The sequence below is a fragment of the Nyctereutes procyonoides genome, unplaced genomic scaffold (assembly GCF_905146905.1).
Source record: "Nyctereutes procyonoides isolate TBG_1078 unplaced genomic scaffold, NYPRO_anot_genome, whole genome shotgun sequence".
NCBI classification, from domain to species: Eukaryota; Metazoa; Chordata; class Mammalia; order Carnivora; family Canidae; genus Nyctereutes; species Nyctereutes procyonoides.
The window spans coordinates 10438379-10464038 of NW_026575040.1; the positions used below are offsets into that span (position 1 = coordinate 10438379).

The 25660-nt window shown below is 33.7% G+C and overlaps 1 protein-coding gene across 3 annotated transcripts in view; it reads left to right on the plus strand.

Moving 5' to 3' along the window:
* The window catches only part of DENND4A (DENN domain containing 4A), a 124375-nt gene that overhangs the window by 52359 nt on the left and 46356 nt on the right, over positions 1-25660 (plus strand). For all 3 annotated transcript variants that reach the window (XM_055320020.1, XM_055320021.1, XM_055320022.1), the window contains exons 5-14: positions 5043-5112; positions 5653-5822; positions 6656-6897; positions 9059-9125; positions 10884-10942; positions 12896-13040; positions 13324-13499; positions 18106-18206; positions 20611-20829; positions 22409-22554. In XM_055320020.1, coding sequence (XP_055175995.1) covers positions 5043-5112; positions 5653-5822; positions 6656-6897; positions 9059-9125; positions 10884-10942; positions 12896-13040; positions 13324-13499; positions 18106-18206; positions 20611-20829; positions 22409-22554 — 1395 coding nt within the window. The remainder of the gene's footprint in view (positions 1-5042; positions 5113-5652; positions 5823-6655; positions 6898-9058; positions 9126-10883; positions 10943-12895; positions 13041-13323; positions 13500-18105; positions 18207-20610; positions 20830-22408; positions 22555-25660) is intronic.

The window sequence follows — 25660 nt, forward strand, 5'->3', positions numbered from 1 at the left end:
GTCCCGAGAGTGAATGCAAGAAGGGTTTTTGAATTCCCATAATATGTCCAGCTTAATATCATTTTAGATTTTGTTTGGTATTTTAGCAAGATTGTGCAGGTTCACAGGTACTTCCCATCTTTCCATTGGTGAATTTTCCATTTTTTTTATGGATGTGTTGGTTTTTAATTCAAAATAAATTGGCAGTGTCATAAGAACCATTTCTAGGTTTTATTAATCAAGGTGTTCAAGGTAGGCTTACTGCCTTGAAACTGAAACGAGAGATATGAGTTTCTATTTTTCCTTATCCTGAAAGATTGGTCCCAATATTGTCAGAGAACATTTATTCTCTACTAAAAGGAGAAAGAGAAATATAACATAGTGTGAGCAGAAATGAACTCCAGGGACCCCTGGGTGGCTCAGCGGTTTAGCACCTGCCTTTGGCCCAGGACGTGATCCTGGAGTCCCAGGATCGAGTCCCACGTCAGGCTCCCGGCATGGAGCCTGCTTCTCCCTCCTCCTGTGTCTCTGCCTCTCTCTCTCTCTGTCTATCATAAATAAATAAATAAATAAACAAACAAACAAACAAACCTTAAAAAAAGAGAAAGAAATGGGCTCCATCTAAACTACTGGATTTGAATTCCAGATTTTTTGTCTTAGACAAGTTCCTTGACTCTTTGTGCCTCAGTTTCCTCATTCATGAAATATGGATAAAATAGTACTTTATTTCATAGGCTTTTTATGAAGATTAAATGAATTAATTTTTTTATGAATTAATATTTTTAAGTAACAGGGTAGTGCATGGTACATAATAAGTGATGTATAAATGTTAGCTATTACATTTGGTTAATTCTGCTTTATTGGTCCTTTTCATGTGTATTTATTGCCTGGGGGGAAACTTTTCTTTTTTTCGGTTGTATTGAGATATAATTGACATTCAGCAAGGAAGAGCTTTTTAAATTTTATTTTTGCCCGATGTTTAAGCTCCTCCTAAATTCTTTTAAGAAATACTACAGGAATAAAACCTCTTAAATGTTTATTTTCTTATACTTAAATCTAGGGTTAGTCCTGACAATAAGGAACCTCGCCTGATCTTAGCAGTAGATATCTTTTTTAAGCTGTGGGCTGTGGTTTATATATATTAACAATCTTTGTTTCCATCAACCATAAGGTAGTAAAAGCAAATTTAGTTCTTTGGAGCAGATGTACAATGACTTCTTACTCTTTGAGAAAATTTAAAATAGACATGCAGTATAGGCAACTTATGTTCATATCTGTCTAAAGTGTATATAAAGAATCAGGAAGTGGTTGGGATTAAATTATTGATGTGTTGATTATACTCAGCAATAGCTATGTAGCTGACTCTTGTTTTTGAAAATTAGGTAGCTTGAATGAAAGTCATCTACTACGTTTCTAAACCAGGTAAACAAACAAACAAAAAACCAGTCTAATAGATATAAGATGTGTGTTGAATCTTTCCTCAAATTCTTACAGCTTTGGCTTCAGATAGAATCTCCCCCATGCTCCCATTAAGCTTATGGAAAGAGTTTTCAAGAATTACTAGTTTTTAAACTTTGGACTGTATGCCTTAAATGGTTTGAACTTTGATTTAGAGTAGAAGCATATTTTAGAGCCAAAAGAGAACTTAAAAGTACTCAGGTGGTTCAAAAATGCTAGTCTGGGTGCTTTGATTCACACAGCTAATTTTTGGCAAATTTCGGACCATTTCCTTGGTTTTTTATTCATTGAGGGTATTTTTTTACCTATCCAGATGGCTCTTGTTTTGCGACCTTTTAAGAATATCTGTATTTGTTCTAGCAAGGTCTTTTAGAAAAGTAGAGTTATTAATTAAGCAAGTAATTAATGTACCTAACTCCTAAAAGGGGTGGGGAGCACTTGAAAGCTTCTTTTTGTCATGTAAACCACAATATGGGTGCTTTATTTATAAGTTAAACATTTAAAGTATTTCTAGAACAATGATTCCTCTTTCTTTTTCACTGACCTTGTATGTAAAAACTTCAGAAAACCCTCCTTTAGTTTTGATATCCATGGTTCTTTTCCTCTAGAACTCCATAACTTTTACTGTTATCTCTAAGTCCCTGTTTTTTGTTGTAGAATATTCCTTTTGGTTTCTGCCACATCTAAATAGTCATGTATTTTCCTTCTTATTATCACAATGGTTATCACTGAGGGTTTTTTGTTATCTTTACAAATTAGCTGTTGGGAACTAGTGTTGGGACCTACCAAGAGAAAGTCTTTTGTTAGTATATTTGTACACACCTCATTAACTAAAAGTCTAGTGTGTCTACATTCATAATATCCATTTGACTTTTATATACATCCATTCATTTTTTTAAAAAAAGATTGATTTGAGAGTGTACACAAGCAGGGAGAGGGGTACGAGGAGAGAGAGAGAGAGAGAGAGAGAATCTCAAGCAGATCCCATGACCCTGAGATCATGACCTGAACCAAAACCAAGGGTCAGTCACTCAACTGACTGAGCCACCCAGGCGCCCCTGTACGTCCATTCTTTTGATGCAAAAGTACTAGAACATTTATAAAAGCAAAATGCCAACACAGCAGTTAGCATAATTAATGTCCTAAGCACAGTTTAACATACTGGTCTGCTGGAGACACATGAAAAATGTTTAAAAAGCAAGAACAATTTCTAGATGAGGAATCAACATATTACATCATTATTCATAATAACCCTTCCCCCCAAAAGGGAAATAATCCAAGTGTCTTATCAATAAAGGAATAATTAAAATAAACTATGGTGTTTCATTTATTAATGAAATAATACCTAGTAGTTCAGATGAAGAAATTAGAAAAAGCAAGCCATAAAAACATGTATTCAGCATCTCACCATTTATGTGAAATTAAAAAGTACACAAAAGAATAATACATACTTACAGATTTATAGTATAAAATTTTTAAATACATGTGAATGAAAGACACTGGCTTCAGGCTAGTAGCTAATTCTGGAGGACAGAAATGGATGGGAGATGAGGGTTTAGCTAAACCTGTAATTTTTTTTTTGTTTCTTTATGAATTAAAACATTTGAAGCAAATATGTTGAATTGTTAACCTTTATTAAATCTAGGAATGAGTATACAGATATTTGTTATAGAAGTCTCTTAATAATTAAAAATATTTCTTGGGCATCTGGGTGGCTCAGGTAGTTAAACATCCGACTCTTGATTTCTGCTCAGGTTGTGATCTCAGGGTCATGGGATCAAGCCCTGCATCAGTCCCTGCAGTCAGCATGGAGTCTGCTTCGGATTTCCTCTCTCCTTCTCCCTCTGGCCCTCCCCACACTCTTGATCTCATGCTCTCTCTCAGATAGATAGATAGATAGATAGATAGATAGGTAAAAAAAATTTAGTATTTCTTAAAGTAAGTTAATTTTCTCTATATGTTTGTCTTCAGTGCCGTAAGTCTGGCTCATGTAGGCACACTGTCATGTGTGCACAAACACATCCTCTCACATTCATTCAACAATTATTTTTTAAGCATTTCTGCATAACAGGCACTGTTTTCAGTGCCACAGATACAGCAGTGAACAAAACAAAGCCCTTGCCATCATGGAACCTATATTCTAGGGGTGGGAGACAGATAATAAGGAAGAAAATATACAGTATGCCATGAAAGTAAGTACTATCGAGGGGGGAAAAAGGCAAGATGAGACGATCAGGGAGATTGGACAGAGTAGAGGGAGGATTGTTATTGCATATAAGGTGATGAAGGAAGGGCTCTCTAATGAAGTGACGTTTGAATTGAGACCTAAAGGAGGTGAGGGAGTGTGCTATGTGCATGTATCTGTCCCTATCTAATGTCAGGTTGTCAATCTCCCAAGTTACATCTCCATTTCAGACCTCTCTCGCCTTATCTCCATTTGATTTTTCACTTTGAATGTCTAATAGATGTTTCAAACCTATCATGTTTAAAACTGAACTCCTTTTCTTCACCTCCCAGTCTGCTTTAGCCACAGTTTTCCCCATCTCAGTTGCACTGTAACTGGAAATTTGAGACTCCTTTGGGAGTAGAAAACGTTTTCTTATAGAAAACGATGGCACTGAGTGTATGAGATCATTTACAGAAAGAAAAGGAAAGAAGAGGTCCCATTCAATAATCAGGAAAAGAGAGAGGAGGAGCCTGAGGAGTGGCCAGAGATTTGGAGAGACACCATGAGAATGTGATGCCTCAAGGCAAGAACATGGTTAGGACTCATTAGTAGTGTCAGATCTGCTGAGAGGTTAAATGAGATGAAGACTAGGAAGCAATTGTTAGACTTGGCATTATTAAAGTTGTTAAAGTGTTCTCTTAAGGAACAGTGAGATTAAAACAGTGAGATTGGGGGGACGCCTGGGTGGCTCAGCGGTTGAGCATCTACCCCTGGCTCAGGGCATGATCCGCGGTCTCAGGATCGAGTCCCACATCAGGTTCCCTGCCTGGAGCCTGCTTCTCCCTCTGCCTTTCTCTCGCTGTGTCTTTCATGAATAAATAAATTTAAAAAAATCTTTTTTTTAAAAAAAAAGCAGGTTAAAAAAAAAAAACCTGATTGGGAACAGATTCAGGAGAGAATAGGACCAGATCACTACAATAAAGCAAATATCAAAATTTAAAAAAAAAGAGAAAGAGAGAGAGAGAATAGGAAACAAGGAAATGAATATAGCAAATTATAACTCTTAAGTTTCGGTATAAAGAGCTACAGAAAGACCTGGCAATATCCAAAAGAGGTTGTGGAATCTAAAGGAAGGTATACCCATGAGTAGATATTTCTTGGTCATTTCTGCCCAAAGTTTGGAGTTAGAATAAAATCTAAGTTGTTATGCCTTAGTTATTTTAAAGGGTCATGTTACTGCTATTACAAGGGGAAGACAACATCTTCTGAAAGAAAAGTGGGTAAAAATTCCAATGAAATGCTGATGAAATAATCAACTAAAAATAGCTAACAAGAATCTGCTATTATGTCTTAGTATGTGCTGGAGATATCAAAGAGATTTCATTTTATTAAGTTATAACCTTTTAAAATTAAATGTTATTTCTTTTTTTTAATTCAGTGGGGATCTGCAGTGTACTTATGTTATAAAAAATCAGTGGCAAAGACTAACACTATATCCTATAAAGCTGGTAAGTATAATTTTTCATGGAATACTTTATACGTATTATGAGGGCCAGTAAAATTTAAGGGAAAAAAACCTACGTTTTACCACACTTAGTGTCAGGACTGGGACCACAACCCATGTCTTTTTTTTTTTTTCCTGCTTTATCTTATCCTTACATTTACTGGATATTTAATGGATGATTGATTTTAATAGGAGCTGGGGTAAGCATGTTGAAAATTTCAAAACTGGTATATTACTCTGCTTCAAGGTAGTATGACAGCAAACTAAAGTTTTAGGATTGTGTTCGTATTTGTGTCTTTTCTTGTTTGTTTAACTTAGTGTTTGTGGATGAACCTTGATAAATATTAATCAGTCATTATGAATAGTTAATGATGTTTAAGTATAAAATTTAGATGTATCCTACTGAAGCATTCAGTTATTTGATGAACATGTATATAATTAATGTTATTAAATATGTTAAATAATAAAGCATGTTAGCATCATTCATATTATGAGCACCTGAATTCAAGAGCTGATGACCTAATATTTACTATTGTTTTTATAGGTCTAATTTGTAGATATCCTCAAGAAGATTACGAATCTTTCTCACTCCCAGAATCTGTTCCCCTATTTTGTTTACCAATGGGTGCAACTATTGAATGTTGGCCACCAAATAGCAAATACCCTCTCCCTGTATTTTCTACATTTGTGTTAACTGGAGCCTCAGCTGAAAAGGTACTATGTGTTTTAACTAGTATCAACAAATTTCTTGTATATTATCAAGTCTTAATATTTATATAATGTAAACAACAGTAGAAAGATATAACTGGTTAAATTGAATCTATTATACATACTTCTTCCATTTGGTTAAAATTACTATATCTAAAGATAAAGGAAAAGAGAATTTTCATTCTGTCTCATTCACTCTGGGGCTTTTTTGTGAATATAGTGAAAGATTTTTTTCATCATCAAATGATGATCCTCCATTGCTTTACTTTCTGTGATACAGAAGCTTTGAGAGTAATATAAAAGACATTATTAAATATGCAAAGCTATGTGGAATTATAGACTATTCTAGTTGGAAAGGACCTTGGAAATCATCTAGTTTGAATCCTCATTTTATAGATTGGGAAATTGAGGTCCAGAGAAATTCAGTGAATTGCCTAAAGTTGGAATATGTATTTCCTTACCTAAAATTTGTCCCATTGTCTACCAAATAATTATTTTCAGGTTCTATCTTGTAGCAGATATTGATACAATTGCTTTCACTTTTCAGAAAACAAGCTCAATTTAATTAAAACGCCTTTTTTTCTTCAGTTAATGAGATGTGAGAATAGCACTGTGTTGATTTTTGTGTGTGTTTGTGTGTCTTAATATACTTCAAAAAAGCAATAGTAACATTTGTTCACTACTACATTCCTGGTACCTGGTTCACCTTGCCTGGCTCATAGTCTTATAAATGGCTCATAATGATCTAGCTCATAATGGCTTATCCATTAAATATTTAATGATATTATTTGAATAAATGAAATAAGGTGTATTTATTAAATATATTACTTGTTTTCTAGGTCTATGGTGCTGCTATTCAGTTTTATGAACCATACTCTGAGGAGAATCTCACAGAAAAACAGAGACTTCTTTTGGGTTTAGCATCATCAGCAGATGGGAAATCTGATAGTTCTAAAACAATTCACACTAGTAAATGCATCTGTCTTCTTTCTCACTGGCCTTTTTTTGATGCATTCAGGAAATTTTTGACTTTTCTGTATCGTTACTCTATCTCTGGACCTCATGTCCTTCCAATTGAGAAGTAAGTTAGAAGCTTTCTTTGCTCAAAATTTGGCAGATCTTTCCATTATGTGTGGTATATTTGTGCTGATTTTAATTCAGTAAATTTTATATGGAAACTAGGTTTCTCAAGAGTTATTTGAAAGAAAAAAGTTTGGTTATTTCATTAGGACCATATTTATTATACCTCTACAGTCATGTTACTTTATTTTTAGTTTATTTTGAAGTTTGTTTATTTAGTAATCTCTACACCCAAAGTGGGGCTCAAACTCATGACCCCAAGATTAAGAGTTGTATAATCTTCTGACTGAGCCAGCCAGGCACCCAACAGTCATTTTATTTTAAATAATTTTATCTCTAATAAAATGAAATGAATGTTTCATTTTTGATGCTCTTTTCTAGTTTGGAGATCCTATTCGGCATTTTAAATTTAGCTTTGTAGTTCTTATTTTTCAAATAACTTGGGTTTATTATGAACTTTTAAAAATATCACTATTTTTAGATATCATGAATTTAAAGAAAAATTAGACACATTCTTTATTCTTTTTAAAATTTCAGTGATTTACTTTAAAATCACAAAAACTGAATAGTGTTCTATGCTGTAAGATTTGTTGCAAATCGATCTAAATATCTTCATTGTCTATTTGACTATTTATTTTATGCCATCTATTACTTAAACTCTTTCGTATTCTTAAGCAGAATTCTCTGACCCCAGTGACATTTGGGAAATGATAGAATAATCATAAGGATATTCCGTGTACAATACTACTCTAATCTTTTCTTGTATTTTTTAACTCTCATCTCAATATTCTACTGTAGTAGTTAGCAAATTTTTTGGTCTCAGAACCTTTTTATACTCTGAAAAAATAAGGACCTCCCCTAAAGAGCTTTTCTTTATGTGTTTTACTTGCCAATATTTACTATAATAAAAATTAAAATGGAGAAAATGTTTAATAATATTTTTAAATAATTGCATGTTAACAAGTATCTTTTTTTTGATACATAACTTTTCAAAAAGAAATAAATGAGAAGAGTGACACTGTTTTACATTTTTGCCTGGCCTAACTGAACACAGTTAGATTCTCCTATACATTTCTGTATTCAGCCTATTGCGATATGTTGTTTTGCTGAAAGTAAATGAAAAAAATCTGGCCTCATACAGGTATATAGGTGGGAGAAAAGGGAGAGCATTTGAATAGCCTTTTCAGGTTATTATGTAGATTTTCTGTTTTAATATTGAACTGAAACTTGACAAGTCTAAAACTTCAGTAATGAACTTCCACTGTTACATTAAAATCTGTTGGTTTTCCTCACTCTAGGTGGAACTTTTACACATACATGATTTTTGTAGCATCATACAATGGTCATTTGGAAAATACTGGTTCATGGACTTAACATAGATAAATTTCATTATCAATGTAAAAAATTGTATTTATTAATATCACCACCTATTTCATCAGAAAAGTTTTGTTGAGTATTCAGAAGTTACAAGTACATGGTAACAAAATTCTAATTTTCACTTAAAATTTAATTTGTTTATTGAATTAAAATTGAAATTAATGGCAATGATGAGTTATTTTTTCTTTTTTTTTCTTTAAAGATTTTTTTTTTAAGTAATCTCTACACCCAACATGGGGCTCAAACTCACAGTCCCCGATTATCAAGGGTTACATTCTTCAACTGACTGAGCCAGCCAGAAGCCCCATTGAGTTATTTTTCTTGAAGCAACAGGCTCATATTATTCATTTTTATATTGAAAATATTTACTGAATACCCAACATTGAATTACCTTAATTTGTCAGTTCTTTCAAAGAAAAATGGCATTCTGTGAGAAAAACAAAACAAGAATTAGGCTCTTTGGTACTATCCACATAATATGTTACATATTATCTCCTTAGGGAGAGGTAAAAGTTAAAATGTCTTTTGAGACATCATTAACATAAACATTGTTGAATGTGAGGAACTGTTAATATGAAAAGCTATTGGATTTAGATAGAAGCAACGTTAATGGCACAAATGATTTCTGGTGTTGTTTGCTCACTTGTTTTTGTAGTAGCAGGGATTTCGAAATTTTAAGTACACAGAGCATTTGACTCAACTTGGACTTGAGGTGACATGTTGACCTTTATAGTATATGGTATTCACTTTGGAATCAATTGGGTTTTTGTCTGTTTGTTTTTAAGGCATATTTCTCATTTTATGCATAAAGTTCCTTTTCCATCTCCTCAGAGGCCACGGATTTTAGTTCAGGTAAGATTTTCTTGATAGAAGTGCCCTATTAAATAATTATTGGCCATAAGAATAACAGGGTTTTTGTTTTTTGTTTTTTAAGATTTTATTTATTTATTCACAAGAGACACAGAGAGATAGAGAGGCAGAGACACAGGCCGAGGGAAAAGCAGGCTCCATGCAGGGAGCCCGATGTGGGACTCAATCCCGGGTCTCCAGGATCACGCCCTGGGCTGAAGGCAGCGCTAAACCTCTGAGCTACCAGGGCTGCCCAGAATAACAGTTTTAAATGGAGGAAAAGAACAAGTGTGATCAAAAGAGAATCAGTAGTTTACATGCTGGAGTTTGAGCCCTTAGTGCTTTATTAGCTGCCTCCCAGACAGACATCTAATGTTTCCCCTTAGGCAAAAGGTTAAAGTAGATGGCAATAGACACTTTTTGAACATACAAAAGAGAGACTTCTTTCCCTTAAATTTGTTCTAGGTATTTGAAAGTTTGTGCCTTTGGCATTTATTCCCGAAGTTAAATAGAATAGATATAAGGCTAAGTTGCATATATTATGCAGGAAGGAATGTTCATATCTTTGTGATGAGAAAGTTCAAAATGAATATAAATTATTTTCCCTATGTCTTGTTCCAGTTGACTGTATCTTTTCTCTTTTGTTTACATTTCTTTGTTGTTTGTGCCCTTGATCTGTAAGATGTCTGCTTAATCACCATTTACAAAGCAATTTATATAAAGAAAATATTTTTATGTGTTAACACTGTATGAGCTTTACTGTATTTATCACAGCCCTTAATGGAGATGGGGTATCATTCAAAATTCGAAGTAAAAAAAAAATCGAAGTATATGGCAAATAGATATTTATAAATTTGTGGAAATATGTATAAATATGCATAAATTTAAATATGTAGATTATAATTGCATTATACTGGTATATATCAATTCAATGTTGATACAAATATATCTAGAAAAATATCGTTTTTTTAAAAAAAATTATTTGTTTATTCATGAGAGACACACAGAGAGAGGCAGAGACACAGGCAGACGGAGAAGCAGGCTCTGCAAGGAGCCTGATGTGGGACTCGATCCCAGATCGGATCCCGGAATCACGCCCTGAGCCGGAGGCAGACACTCAACCACTGGGCCACTCAGGCGTACCAAAAAATATCATTTTTATAATCAGTTTTTTTCTTTTGAGGGCCAAATAGTAAATATTTTAATCTTTATACACATGCTATCTCTGTCAAAACTACTCAGCTCAAAAAAAAAAAAAAACTACTCAGCTCTTACTGCACAAAAGCAGCTATAGATAATACCTGAACGAATGAGCATGGCTAATATTCTAATAAAACTTTATTTATAAAAACAGATAGCCTATGGATTTGCTCCAGAGGCCATAGGTTTGCTAACCCTGATTTTGTGGTATTAAATGAATAATTTCATTTTTCAATAAAATGTTACTAAAGTGGCATTAGGAGAAAAGATAATTTAGAGTAGGAGAAGTTAGTAGTTAGAAAAGGTTAGTGGTTAGGCCATGCTTTTAAGGATCTTACTTAATAAGTGATATAAACAGTTCCTTTACTGGTTAATGTATATGTTGAAACTTCATGGGCACTATCATTAGCCTGTGTGTGTGTGTGTGTGTGTGTGTGTGTGTATGTGTCCATATATATATATGTGTGTGTGTGTGTGTGTGTATGTATTTTTTTTACCCGAAAGTAGTGTTTTAAAACTCACCTTTATATTTCAAACATTTTATTGTAAATTTTCTTCCAGTTATCGCCACATGATAATCTGATTCTCAGTCAACCTGTTTCTTCACCTCTTCCACTAAGGCAAGTAAAATTTCATTTCTATTTAGATTTCTCCAAATCTAGTATGAGCTAAAGTAACATTTAAATATTTTCTCTTCCCTAGGTAAAATTTCACATGTTGATGGAAATACTTCTCATTTCTTCTGTTTCTTATCTAAATTCCTTTTACTTAAAGGAAAAAGAAAAACCTTTATAATAGTTTAATATTTAATGTATCCATTCATTATCATCAAGTACTTACTCTCACATAAATAGGTGTATGTATGTAGACTATTAAAACAATTATTTTTAGCTTTAAATACCCTCTGAAGGACATTCAGATGTAATTAATTTTAAATTTAACCCACAAAGAAAGATATTCAAATACTAACCACGGAATAAAGCAGTATATTTCATCACTTAGAAGTTAAGATAAATTATGAAATATGTTTTTTTCTGAAGTATCACTTCTTGAAATGTAATTAGCTGTGTAATTTTCTAGCAGAGAAATAGTTATAATTAAGTTATTTTGTAGCACATACCTAAGGGACACCAGCTGCCATCTTTGACATTAATTTTGTAAGAATTACAGATTATTTCATCACTAGGTCTTGGTCCAGAGTGACCAGTGTTTTCTTAACCTTTGTTTGAGCGGAAAATAAACTAGAAATACTGACCGAGACTATGTATAAAATCCTAAATTACTCAAGAGGGTTTTTTTTTTTTTTTTGGTAACAGCTTTATTGATATAATTCACATACTGTACAATTCAGTGGTTATATTCATTCTATGAATATAGAGATATAGAGAGATCACTATAATCAATTTTAGAACATTTACATCACTCTAAGAAAGAAATCCTGGGCCCTTTAGCAGCTACCTCTCCATTTCTCCCATTTCTCTGTACACAAATACAGACACACACACACACACACACACACACACACCCCTCCCCAGCTCAAAGCAACCATGAATCTACTTTCTGTCTCCTCAGATTTGTCCAGGTTTGCCTATTTTGGATATTTCATCTAAATGGAATCATATAATATGTGGCCTTTTGTGTTTGACTTCTTTCACTTATAATGTGTCCAAAGTTCATCCATATTGTATCAACAGTACTTTATTCCTTTGTGTTTCCAACAAATATTCCATTATATAGCTAGACCACACTTTATTTATTTATCAGTTGATGGACATTTGGCTTGTTTCTACTTTTTTGGCTGTAATGAATACTGCTGCTATGAACAGGCACAAGATTTTTGTGGACATGCTTTCATTTCTCCAAGAGATATGCTTTACTTAAGCTAATTCGGCAAAGCCAGTTTTTTAGCATTCTATAAACAGCTTACTGATTGGCTTACTGAATTATTACTTTGTCGTTCAGTATTTTGTTACTACACAGAATGTCTCAGTTTGGATTTTTTTTTTTTCAGTTTGGATTATTAATTTGCTTTGTATGTATATCCCATCATTTGACTTGGTAGCTCTCAATTTCATATTTACTATTATCATTACATTAGTAAAGATAATCTATTTGTAAATCGAAATTTTATTATGTGTATTTATCTCAAAGGAAGTAGACCTATAATAAGTCATGTATTTTTTCTGATAATTACCGTGAAAGATGAGCCATTAAAAAACAAACTTCCATTAAAAATTTTCTTTGAAAAAAAAAATTTTTTTTTCTTTGAACTGAAGCATCCCTCTTATAGAGTGAATTCTTTATTTGGACATTATCTACGTGGCAGATCTTCTGAAAAGAAAAACAACTCATTTTCCATATTGAATACAATGCAGAAAAATCAAATAATTTTGAAACCTCAGAAAACTTCATTATTTTCATAGTGTGTTCCTGATTAATGTTTTCCACACAAAGGGCAACCATCACATTTAAAGTTGAATAAATATAATCCTACCCCAGTCATGACCTTTTTTCATTATTTTGGATAAGATATTTGGATTTTTTTAATTGTGTATTTTTGTTTGGATTGACAGTGGTGGCAAATTTTCAACACTACTTCAAAATTTAGGCCCTGAAAATGCTGTAACACTACTGGTGTTTGCAGTAACAGAGCACAAGATTCTCATCCATTCCTTACGGCCTTCCGTGCTTACTAGCGTGACAGAAGCATTAGTGTCTGTGAGTATATCAGAGTTTCTTATTGGCAATCAATTTCATTTAAAACCTAATTTATTCATTTAATTTAAAGCTACTTTAAGGTTTAGCTAAAATTCAGAGAGTAATGAATTTTTATGTTGTGAAAAATACGTTAATTTTCTAACCATTAATATTAGTTATAATTATTTAATTATCAAATGTTAGATTTTAGGTATGAATATTTAAAAGACAGTTTTTTGTGTGTGCTGATAAATTATGCTTACTATAAACAGCTGAATATTTTCCTATCTTTTGTTTATCCAAGATGATTTTCCCTTTCCACTGGCCGTGCCCATATGTTCCTCTCTGTCCACTGGCTTTAGCAGATGTCTTGAGTGCACCATGTCCATTCATTGTAGGAATTGATTCAAGATATTTTGATCTCTATGACCCTCCACCAGATGTTAGTTGTGTTGACCTAGATACCAACACTATTTCTCAGTAAGTATTTAGTGATTCTATACCCAACAATTTATAGCTTCATAATGTATGTAACTGTATATTTTATGAATGCTAATTAGAATTCTTTTGAGCTATATTGTTTTTGTATTTGGGGTTATTACATCTTTGAATCAATTCATACTGTTCTCTTAGGATTTTATTTAATTTAGAGAGTGCATGAGGGGCAGAAGGAGAGAGAGACAGGGAGAAAATCTCAGGCAGACTCCATGCTGAGCACAGCCCAACATGGAACTCATCCTCATGATGCTGAGATCATGACCCGAGCCAAAACCAAGAGTCAGACGCTTAACTGACTGAGCCATCCAGACATTCGCAACTTGTACTGTTTGATGGGATAGAAAGGTTTTTCTTTAAAGAAAATATGCCTTTAATCCTCAGATCTTAAAGATTTAAGAAACATTATTATAATACTTAGAAATTTAGCAGAAAGGAAATTGAGGTTAGAAATAGAAAAATCTATTTTCCATTTTCCAGATAAGTGTGGGTGAAATCACAAATTGAATTGGAATTTCAATTCAATTTGGTATTTCAGTTCTATTTCTAGTCTATGTAATACTATTGGAATGCTGGTACTTCAAGAAAAATTTATATAATGCTTTAAAAATTTTAAATAACTTTTATACATGATTTTATTACCTTTATACTTTAGGAATATTAGGATTTTATAAATTTTCCTTTCTTTTTATTGGAATAATATTTAAATTGTAGTTACTGAGCTGTATTTTTATAGCTTTTTTACAATTCACTGGTTCTCTTGTACCCTTTATTTTCAGTTTAATCATACTTAAGCTATTCAGGGAAGAGAAAATTGATGCAATGACCACATTGCATTCACAGGACATACTTAAAGTAACTATGAATTAGTCTATCAGTAAAGCCCAAATGCTGGTACAACTTTTACAACTTAAGAATGTGTATGTACAATAGGTTTTTCTCCATTTTTAATAAGCATGTTTCATATTAGAGCCTTTTGTTTAATTCTATAATCTTACATTAATGTCATATGTCAAACCTCAAGTGCCTAAACCACTAGAAAAAATGGTTTTCTATTACAAAAAATAATATAAAATGAGAAATAATGTATTATGGCAAAAGAATATTTTTCTATTATAAAGCAATATAGGGCAGCCCTGATGGCTCAGTGGTTTAGCGCTACCTTCAGCCCAGGGCCTGATCCTGGAGACCCGAGATCAAGTCCCACGTAGGGCTCCCTGCATGGAGCCTGCTTCTCTTCCTCTGCCTGTGTTTCTGCCTCTCTCTCCCTCTCTCTCTGTCTCTCATGAATAAATAAAGTCTTTAAAAAATAATAAAAAATAAAGCATATACACTGTCAAAAAGCTTTTTTTCAGAAAATGCCTAACCACGAAATTATGGGATGTACTTTGTGCATAAGCCATTTTATATATGGAATTTATAGAGCCAAAGATTCTTTTTTTTAGCATTTTATATTTATTTGTTATGACTTGTTTATATATACATTTCTTTTTTTTTTAAGATTTTACTTATTTATTCATGAAAGACACAGAGAGAGGCAGAGACACAGGCAGAGGGAGAAGCAGGCTCAATGCAGGGAGCCCGATGTGGGATTCGGTCCCAGGACCCCAAGATCACGCCCCGGGCCGAAGGCAGACGCTCAACCACTGAGCCACCCAGGCGTCCCGAGTCAAAGATTCTTTATCAAGAACATGTCATTCATTACCAGAAATAATTAATTCTTTAAATATCAAAGTATATTCATACTGTAATATGTAATCAAAAATATCAAAAGTAATATCTCCTTTCTTTGCTTGTTTTTGGTTACATGACACAGTGTTTTTAAAAATTGAAATTAAGGGTGGTGAATTAATATATACTGTATTTATTATGGTAATAAATTATATTTACCCTCTTTTTATACTTTCTAGTTTGTTAAAAGAATTTTTAAATTTTTTCGATTTGATCACTAATGAGTTAAAGAATCAAAGAAACATGAGTCATTTGCACTCATTGGTAGTCTTCTTGTTATTATCATCTATAATAGCAGGGACTGAACTAGTGAAGTAAAAGCTTTCTACTTTCCTTCATCCAGAATTTTTGGAATCTCAATCTGAAATTTGAAAGAAAAACCTTGAATATGCAATTTTAGTTTCTTTTTCTTCTCTCTTAGATATGTAGAATAAAAGTATGTTACGCATGTCAATAAATTTTTTAAGAAAGGGAAATTAATATCTGGTATGTACTAGGTACAAAGCTTTATGTATAGCCTATGTTATCTCATCTTATCCTTTCTATTATGTGAAATAGTTTTTATTAACCCCTCTGACAGGTAAGGAAACAAAAGCTTACATTTTTAAGTAATTTATCGGAAGGCACATAGATAGCATCTACTGCCAGCTGGATTTTGAAACCATCACTGTCCAGCTCCAAAACCATTATCTCTGCCACTAATTATTGACTATTTATGTAATAGTAATCTTGTAAATGGAAATCACCATGAATGAAAATGCAGAGGGCTATTATAGTTTCAAACTCAGGTACTAAATAAAACTCTCCTACCTAGCCAAGTTTGGCATTGAGGGCAAAAGGAGGAGGTTACGTAAATAAACAACAGTAATTAGGTGTAATGCAGAGATACCAAGATTCCATTCATTTATGCTGCAGACATATCTTGAGCTCCCTTTTTTGCTAGGAATAAGAAAACAAAACCGGTACGCTCCTTCCTCTTGTTGCTCATAATCCAGTTTTATAAGGCAGGCATGCATACAGTGAATGATAAGGTATAATGGGAGTAGTGTGTTGCATAGTTTTACCAAGAAAATAATGTAAAAGTATTCTATATTGTATTCTCACTATAATGCAAGATTCCATGCTCCTAGTCACATTATAAATGAAATATAACCTTTGCAGTTGGACATCTGCAGTTGACCCTGTCCTTTCTGTATTTTTATCCTCATTTGGAAAGATAGGGTAGATTCCAAGACAGTGGTTCTTTGTCAGCCTAAAGCTTTCCCATCTATTCTCCTTTCTTTGTTTAGTTTCCAAGGTGATAGTTTTGCCCTTTTTGCTCTGTGGGTAGTACAGGGAACATTAAAAAAAATTTCAGGGCAGTCCAGGTGGCTCAGCGGTTTAGCGCTGCCTTTGGCCCAGGGCATGATCCTGGAGACCTGGGATGGAGTCCCATGTCAGGCTCCCTCATGGAGCCTGCTTCTCCCTCTGCCTGTGTCTCTGCCTCTCTTTCTGTGTGTCTCTCCTGAATAAATAAATAAAATCTTTAAAAAAAATTTTTTTCAACTTCACTGCACACCTGGACTTTATTATTGTCTTTAGAACATGAGTGATTTACTTTTCTTCTTTTCCTATTTTTCAAGTTTTCTAAAAAAAAAAAAAAGTATTCATGGATTTTAAAGTAAAGATTTAATAAATAATAGAATCAACAATTATAGTCAAGTCCAAAAGCTTTATGATGTTTTTATCACTATGCTCTTTTCTTCTCTTACATCATGTATAGTTTGAAGAAGAGCCATGTTACAATAATTGTAATAAAAGAGATTATACAAGTTTGTCTTAGAAACAAAGATACTACTTTTAAGCAGATATCCTCTTTTATAGTTATAAAAGTATTTTGGAATGTTATCCTTTATCCAAATATTATTATAGATTCTTTTCTGAAAGAAACAAAAACAAATTTTACTTCTACTTGTAGGAAACTTAGAAACTGGGGATCCCTGGATGGCTCAGCGGTTAAGCATCTATCTGCCTTTGGCTCAGGGTGTAGTCCTGGAGTCCCAGGCTTGAGTCCCACATCAGGCTCCCTGCATGGAGTTTGCTTCTCTGTCTGCCTATGTCTCTGCCCTCCCCCCCTCTGTCTCTCATGAATAAATAAATAAAATCTCAAAAAAAAAAAAGAGGAAACTAAGAAACTCAATATTTAAATATACCCAAGTATTTTGATAAGCTTTCTAGATCATCAGTTCATTTTTCTATCCGAGTTCAGGTTTTCCACTGTGATTTTTCTTAGAGTCTATCAGGAAAAAACCTCCAGTTGGTGGGATTTTCCCAATATTTAGGTGTCTAAAGTCTCCTAAACAAGGATTTTGATGGGGCAACTGGATGGTTCAGTCCATTAAGTGTCTGCCTTTGGTTCAGGCCATGATCCCAGAGTCCTGGGATGGAGCCCTGTATCAGGCTTCCTGTAGAAAGAGAGCCTGCTTCTCTGTCTTCATCTGCCTGCTTCTGCTTCTCCCTGTTTGTGTGCTCACTCTCTCTGTCAAATAAATAAAATAAAATAAATGGGGTTTTGAGTAATGACCACCATACTAAGTTTGTAGCAATTAACATGATTCCAGTGCAAGTGGAATTTACTCAGTACAAACATAACTATAAATTTTCGAGCTATATTTAATACAAGGTTCTTCCCTTGTGTAAATTAATTTTTAAGTATTCTGCATCCCAACTTACCCATATAGTATTTCTCCTAGTAATTAGAATATTTTGTATATGTTTTATTTTTTGTCCAATGTGTTTTCTCTTTTCTTTCCCTTTTGTATATATAGCAAAAAAAAAAAGTCCATCTAACAAATATATTATTGTTGTCACTTAATCTTAGAACTGGCGATAAGAAAAATGTAGCCTGGAAGATACTTCCAAAGAAACCATGTAAAAACCTGATGAACACACTGAATAATTTGCACCAGCAGTTGGCAAAATGTAAGTGTATAACTTAATTAAAGGAAATAATTTAATCTGAAAAAAGGACTCCAATTGCTTTGCCTTACTTGTAAAAAAGATACTGTTTATTTTATCTGAGGGAAATGTGTTTCATAATCTTAAGGGCAAATGAAAATTAAAGCAAAATTTGTTAGAATCTGAATAGGATATTTATAAAATTTATATTTTATATCTGCTACATTTTCATAGAACCATTTTAGAATAATAAAATTCAAAAAGAGATTAAGGTGACTGTTTATTTTCTTCATACATAGAATAGAAGTTTAGTTTTGAAAATTTAGGACAGGTGGTTTAAATTAGAAAATGCTGATGATTTTAGTGGAGTGAGACCTGGGTCATATGCTTTTCACCTTCCATGGATCTTAATGCTATCCTTACATCAAATAATTTGAAAATAGAAGCTTGCCAAATGCATTAGGAAGTTAATCAAAATGAAAATTGATTAGGATATGGAATACTTCAATAAAAACCTTATATAAGAATACCTTGTCAGTAATCCAGAAATACTGGTAAGAGTTAAACCTTCATTTATTTAATCCTCTTGATATTTTATAGTAATGGGTCATTCAGCATCCATAAGTTAATACTTATTGTATGAAAAAATGGTTAGTAATAGTATATCAATATGTGAGGTTCTCTTTTATGCATTAGGTGAAATGTAAACAGAGGAAGGGATCTATATCCTTGAGGGTTCAAAGTGCCTGGGGTTATAGTTGGAAATAGGCATGGAAGAACACAATGTTTCCAAAGTAAACCTTAAAATAAGCAGATAATTTGGAAGTGGCTCATAAGGACTAGAGTAGGGAAACAGTGACATCAAATAGAACATTTCATCTCATGGAACGAATAAATTAGGTGTAGAGTTTTACTTAAGCAAACTACTTAGTTGCTTTCTAACAAGCCATGTACTTCTTTTAAATGGCTGCAAAGTCTAGCAGCTTTTGTAGCAATATTTAAAACGATTTTTAAAATCAGTGAAATAGCCCATCTAGTTCTACTGAAGGGCAGAACCTTAAAACTACAAACTTATAAACAGTACTGATAGTTAAGGTTTTGTAATATTTTACAGCTTCAGAACACTTTCACATACATGAGTTGAGGGAGATAAAATAGCTTAACAGAGATCACTTGGTTAACAAGGATGAAGTTAGAATTAAATTCTAGGGTTTCTCTATCAAAGCCCACATTCTTTCTAGTACTGTTACTTTTTTGGAGAATAAGAACTCCAGAAAAAGCTAAGATGATTTATTGTTCCTGATATTTTTTTTATTTAAAATTTTTAAAGTCACAAACATTTCCCCTGACCTTTGAGAATAGATGCCCCATCACCTCCACATGGAATATATTTCCTACATTACTACATTATAACCGTAAAAATCAGGAAATCAACATTGAACATTACTGCCATCTTTATCTACAGACTGACCAGATTCTAGTTTTTGTCAGTTATCATAATTATATTCTTTATAGCAAAATAATCCATTTCCAAATCAGGTGTTATAATTTAGTTTCAAGTCTCTTTAGTCTCCTTTTCTCTAAACAATTCCCTGATATTTTCTTATTTTTCTTGATATTTTTGAAGTTATACATTCTATGATACTTATTACTATCATAGAATGGTGCATGGTATAGGTTTGTCTGAGTGTCCTCATGGTAAATACAGGTCATACATCTTTGGCATGAATATCACAGAAATGATACTGTGTTCATTTTGTAGCATCTTTATCAGATCATGCGCTACTTCCCTTTGTCCCATTATTGATGAAGATGTTCACTTTATGCACTTGATTAAGGTGGCATCTACCAGGCCTCTTTATTGTGAATTTATTATTTTACTACCTAATGACCTTACCATTGAATTGTTCAGGAAGAGGAAGAGCTGTTTTTCACATTTTATTCCTTGTGTGTTTTTCCTGTAGGCACTTAAGTTTTTTAAAGGGGGGAGGGTGGGGCAGAGATAGGACTAATGCACTTAACCCTGTGTCCTGCTGATATGGTTGCTATGATTTTCATTTATTAGTATATATATAGTTACTTCAGAACATGAATTTTTTTGATGGTAGTCCGATAAACAGGAATAATTTTATATTTACTTTGGTTGAAATATACCAGCAGAGCCTAAAAAATGATGTATGTAGCAAGCTTTGCTAGGATTTACTTATTATGAAGTTATATAAACAGAGTTGAGATAGCTTGAGCCCTTTTGCAAATAACACATCTATTTATTTCAATTTCATTGAGATATAATTGACATACAGGACTGTATAAGTTTAAGGCATACAACATAATGACTTGACATATATACAACAAATTTATATTGATACCATTATGAACATTGGTTTCAACAGTTTGGAGAAAACACTAACACTGGTTTTCTCCACAGTGCAGCAGAGACCAAGAGATGATGGACTAATGGACTTAGCAATGAATGACTATGATTTTAATTCTGGAAAGAGGTTGCATATGATAGATTTGGAAATCCAAGAGGCATTTTTGTGTTTCATGGCCTCTATTTTAAAAGGTTATAGATCATACTTAAGACCAATAACACAAGCCCCTTCTGAGACAGCCACCGATGCATCCTCTCTTTTTGCCCTACAAGGTGAGTAATTCTATAGTTTTATAGTTTTCATATTATTGAGTTTAATCTTATGATGATTCAGTTTTTTCTGTGTTAATGAATAGCTCATGTTTATCAAAATACATACCTATTTTGGAAGTATGTGAATATCAACTTTGTTGGTAATCCGTTTTTCACAAAACTAGTTATTGCTCAAGCACATTAGATACAATCCCATTAGATAAATATGTCAAAGACACTATTTGAAAAGCACAGAGCTTCCTGACCATGTAGGAATGTCATGTTACAGATGTGTTGGGATACTGATATTTTTAGCTTTCAGAGCAGCTAAATGTTGGACACTCAGAGGAGCCTCTGGGATGGTCACCTCCAGGCATGAACAACCTCATTAATTTTACTAAAGTTTTTTTTTTAAGATTTTATTTATTTGTTCATGAGAGACAGAGAGAGGCAGAGACATGGGCAGAGGGAAGAGAAACAGGCACCACATCCAGGAGCCCAATGTGGGACTCGATCCCGGAACTCTGGGACCACATCCTGAGCTGAAGGCAGACGCTTAACTGCTGAGCCACCCAGGTGTCCCACCATTAATTTTACTAAAGTATGCTTTGTAAATATTACTTTCTGTTTGTGCCCTAAAGCAAAAGAAGTTGGAGAGCCCCAGAGTGCAGTTTGTGTCATAATACATATTTTTCTTTTGTGATATATAACATTTGTAACAGAAATAAATTTAATAAGTAATTTGTGTCATAATACATACTTTTGTGATATATAACATTTGTAAGAGAAATTCATTTAATAAGCATATATTAAGTTCCTGTAAATGCTAGATACATAGGGGTGTGCAAAAGATATGTGGTCACACACACACACACACACACACACACACAAAGAGACTCCCATCAGTTCTCCCATTGAGCTTATAGTCAAGAAGATTAGCAATTTGAAAATAATATGAGTGAACACTTTATTTCACAACTTTAGACCATAGAAAGTCCTTCTGAGTAAATTATGTCTGAGCCATGATCTCAAGGATGAGTAGAAATTAGCCAGGCAATAGAAAAGTAGGAGAGGATTTTAAGCAGAGAGAACAGTTGGAAATAATTTGAGTTTATGAGCCCAAAAGAAGGCCCAAATGTAATGTAACTGACCATAGTGAGCAATGTGGAGCATGAAATCAGGAAATAAATGTTTACTCTGTTTCAGTAAGATGCAGATATAAATACTAGAAGGGATGTAACTGCTGCTTTGAAAAAGCCAAATACATGGAAAGAGAGTATGTCATGTGTGTATAGTATGTACACATTGAGAGGAAAAAAGCAATTTTAAAAATGCTTTCATTTACTACTTGATGTGTAATCTTCAAGGTAGTGAAGGGACCACAGAGACTATTCTGATAAGAATTTAAAAGATCTGGGTTCAAGTTCCTTTCCTATTGCTATCTTTGTCAGGTCTCTTCCCTTCTCAGAGGTCTTAGTTTCTTTTTCTTCAGAGTAAGGGGGTATAGATGACATGGTTAATCAAGTTTCTTCTGGCTTAAAATTCAGTGAATCTTTGAATGATGCTATATTTTGTGACACTATGAATTTATGTTGAACAGCTTTCTTAAGAAGCCGAGACCGGTCACATCAAAAATTCTATAACATGATGACCAAAACACAAATGTTCATTCGCTTCATTGAGGAATGTTCTTTTGTCAGTGATAAAGATGCAAGCCTGGCATTTTTTGATGATTGTGTAGATAAAGTAAGTAATAATATGTTCACAGTGCCCTAACTTTCTTTGTGTGACTGTTTTAAATGTTATGTGTTATAGTTTCTATTTAGCTTTTACCAGCTTTAAGAAAAGCTAAGTTCATTCCATTTCATCATTGACCCTTTTTATTAAAGTTTTGTTTGGCTTACTGGATACTATAGAGCACTTCTTAAATGTACCTTGCATGATTTTACTGAATCATCAGTTTTATTTGAGCTCTCAAATCTGGAACTTTTCCCACCCACTTACAGATTATGGGATTTTTCACCTATCCTTTTTGTGGATTGCCACCTGATGAGAGTAGGTATAGAGCAAAATGAATATTTCACTTGAATGTTTTTATAATTTAGAAGAGAGCTTGTAGCATAAATTAAGTGAATTAATTCTATGACTTTAAATTTGTGTGTGAAACCTTCCCTTCCCCTTCAGTTCTAATATCAATCAGTGGGCTGGAGGAAGGTGGGTATCCATACTGAACAGAGAGGAGGTGGAGGAACAGTGGCCTTGAGTAGGGTGTCAAAACCTGAATGGGGTGAGGAAGAAGGAAGATCCAGCCTAGCATTGGGTATTAGAGCCCAAGCCAGGTAAAGACAGCATCCATGCAAGGGGTGACCTATCTTGGAGAATCAAAGGATGAGCAGAATAAAAAGAATGTCTATGCTAGGGAAAACACACCTGCAGGGGGTCAGCATAAACAGGATGAGAAAAATATCCATGCAGAAACAGCATGGAGTCTCAGTAAGGTAAGGAAACTATCCCTATTGGGTATGGCAGCAAATGGGGTATCAGAGTTTGATCTAGATGAGGACAATGCCAGCTTGAGGGGTAGGGGATTGGTCTGGAAGTAGTTGTTGAAGCCAAATTAGAGTGAAGAAGTCATATATGTGGGAAAGGGTGGTGGCGGAGATGGGAGAATGTAACATGGGGGACATTCTCACTGTCAGAGAAGGGACTTACAAATATAGAAAAGGAGAAAACCAGAATGAACTCGATGGTATTAGAATGGAATTGGAGATTTGATATATCATTGGTATTCAATATGTATAAACAAATATAGAAATAAGCATAGATCTCAGTATGTGTGTCTTTGTGTGTACATACATATGTTCCCTAGCTCTGTACACTGAGAGGACCTGGGAGTAGCCATACCCCAGTAGCAATGAGTACACAATGCTCAGATTTTGGTTTCTAAGTACCAGTCTCCATAAAAGGAATTAGAACTCCTCAGAGAAGTTATTGGGTCTAGGGCAAGGAAAGTACAAAATGAGCCCTGAAGTAGCTTGTGCTAGAGAATAAGGAGTTGCTCCAAGAATAATGGAGATGTGTTTTTTAAAACAGCAACACACAGAATATGTGTGCACATGTGTACCTGCACACACACACACACAGACAAGCCAACTTGAAAGGACTCCCACTAGCTATATCTGGAACAACTTGAACATCAAATGTTAGTAATAGATTATTATAATCCACTGAATAGGAAACTTTGAGTCTACACGGTTATTAATTGAGGGTCTGATGAGAAACAGGATTTTAGTTTCAAAGTATCTCTGCACGAAATACATATTAATCACAAAAGGGGAGAGAGTAACTTTATGGTGGAACAGAAAGCCTGGCTGACCCCACTTTTATCTAATCACCAAAGTGAACATACCAATAGTGAAATAAATCAACATCATATACCAACCAACATCAACTCTATGAAATTTCTGCCAAAGATGCATATAACCTGTATAATCTCAAGGAAATATCAGACAAACTTAAGTGACATTCTACAAAATACCTGTTCTGTAATCCACAAAATGTCAGGGTTAAGAAAATAAAGGAAAAGTTGAGAAACTATTCAAAAGTGAAGGAAACTAAAGAGACTCAACAAGTAAAATACAATGCATAATTTAGAACTGGATGCTTTTGGCATAGCATTATTCATATAATCAATAAAACTTAAAAGTAGTTTGAGGATTAGACAGCAGTAGTGTAACATGTTAATTTCCACATTTTCATGTTGTATTATGGTTAGATAGGAGAAGGTCATTGTTTGTAGGAAGTATACACTAAAGTACTCAGGGGTAGTGGGTCATCAGGCCAGCAATTTACCCTGAAAAGAATAACGGGGAAAAGTTATTTGTACTTGAAAAAGTAACTGTACTTGAAACTCTCCTGTAAATTTGTGACAAACTATATATATATATATATATATATATATATATATATATATATATAGTGTTCATGATTTTATGCCTATGAAAATGGAAGGGAAGAAAGCAAAGCTTTGTCATATATTTACTCAACAGATTATCCTTGTAAGGTTATTTAAAGAAATGCATCATGTTCAAATTTATATGAGTCAAAGAAAATCAGTGATTTTTTTAGAGGAGGGGGCACAACAGCCAAAATACATACAGCTCATCCCTCAGTGCTTAGAAATTGGCTCAGTTCTGAGTTGGACACGAAAGTGTCCTTTACTAATTAAGTAAATACCAAATATGTCTTATGAAAATGACTAATGATTTTAACTATACCAGATGTAATAGGAAAAAGGCTGCCTTGAGAATCAGGACAACTTGGGTCCCAGCCATTATACTTGTGACCTGAGTCAAATCATCTAGTCTTTCAGTGTTGTTTTCTTACCTGTGTTTAAGATATATTGTGGGGAGAGATGCACATCTGCACATCTCCCAGTATTCAGAGTAATATTGTATGAACTAAAAAGTAGAAAACATTATGACTATTTTTTATATTTTGCTGATTTTTGAGTTTCTAGAGTAGTAGTTCATTTGGTTTTATCATTTAATGACATAGAAATGTTTGACATTTTGAATGACTTAGACATATGAAGCACAACAACAAGTTCAGATCCTTCAATTTAGAATATTTGATAGATGGTTGACATAGAGAAATACTGTTTCTGGTGTTAATTAGAGATTTAACAAGCTAAGGTTACCTAGAAGTAATCACCTTGAAGTGCTTTGGAGTAGAGGAAAAAATGGATTTATGCCATTATATACTTAGAACTCATAATTCATGGGGATCTCTGGGTAGCTCAGCGGTTTAGCACCTGCCTTCAGCCCAGGGCATGATCCTGGAGTCCCCGGAT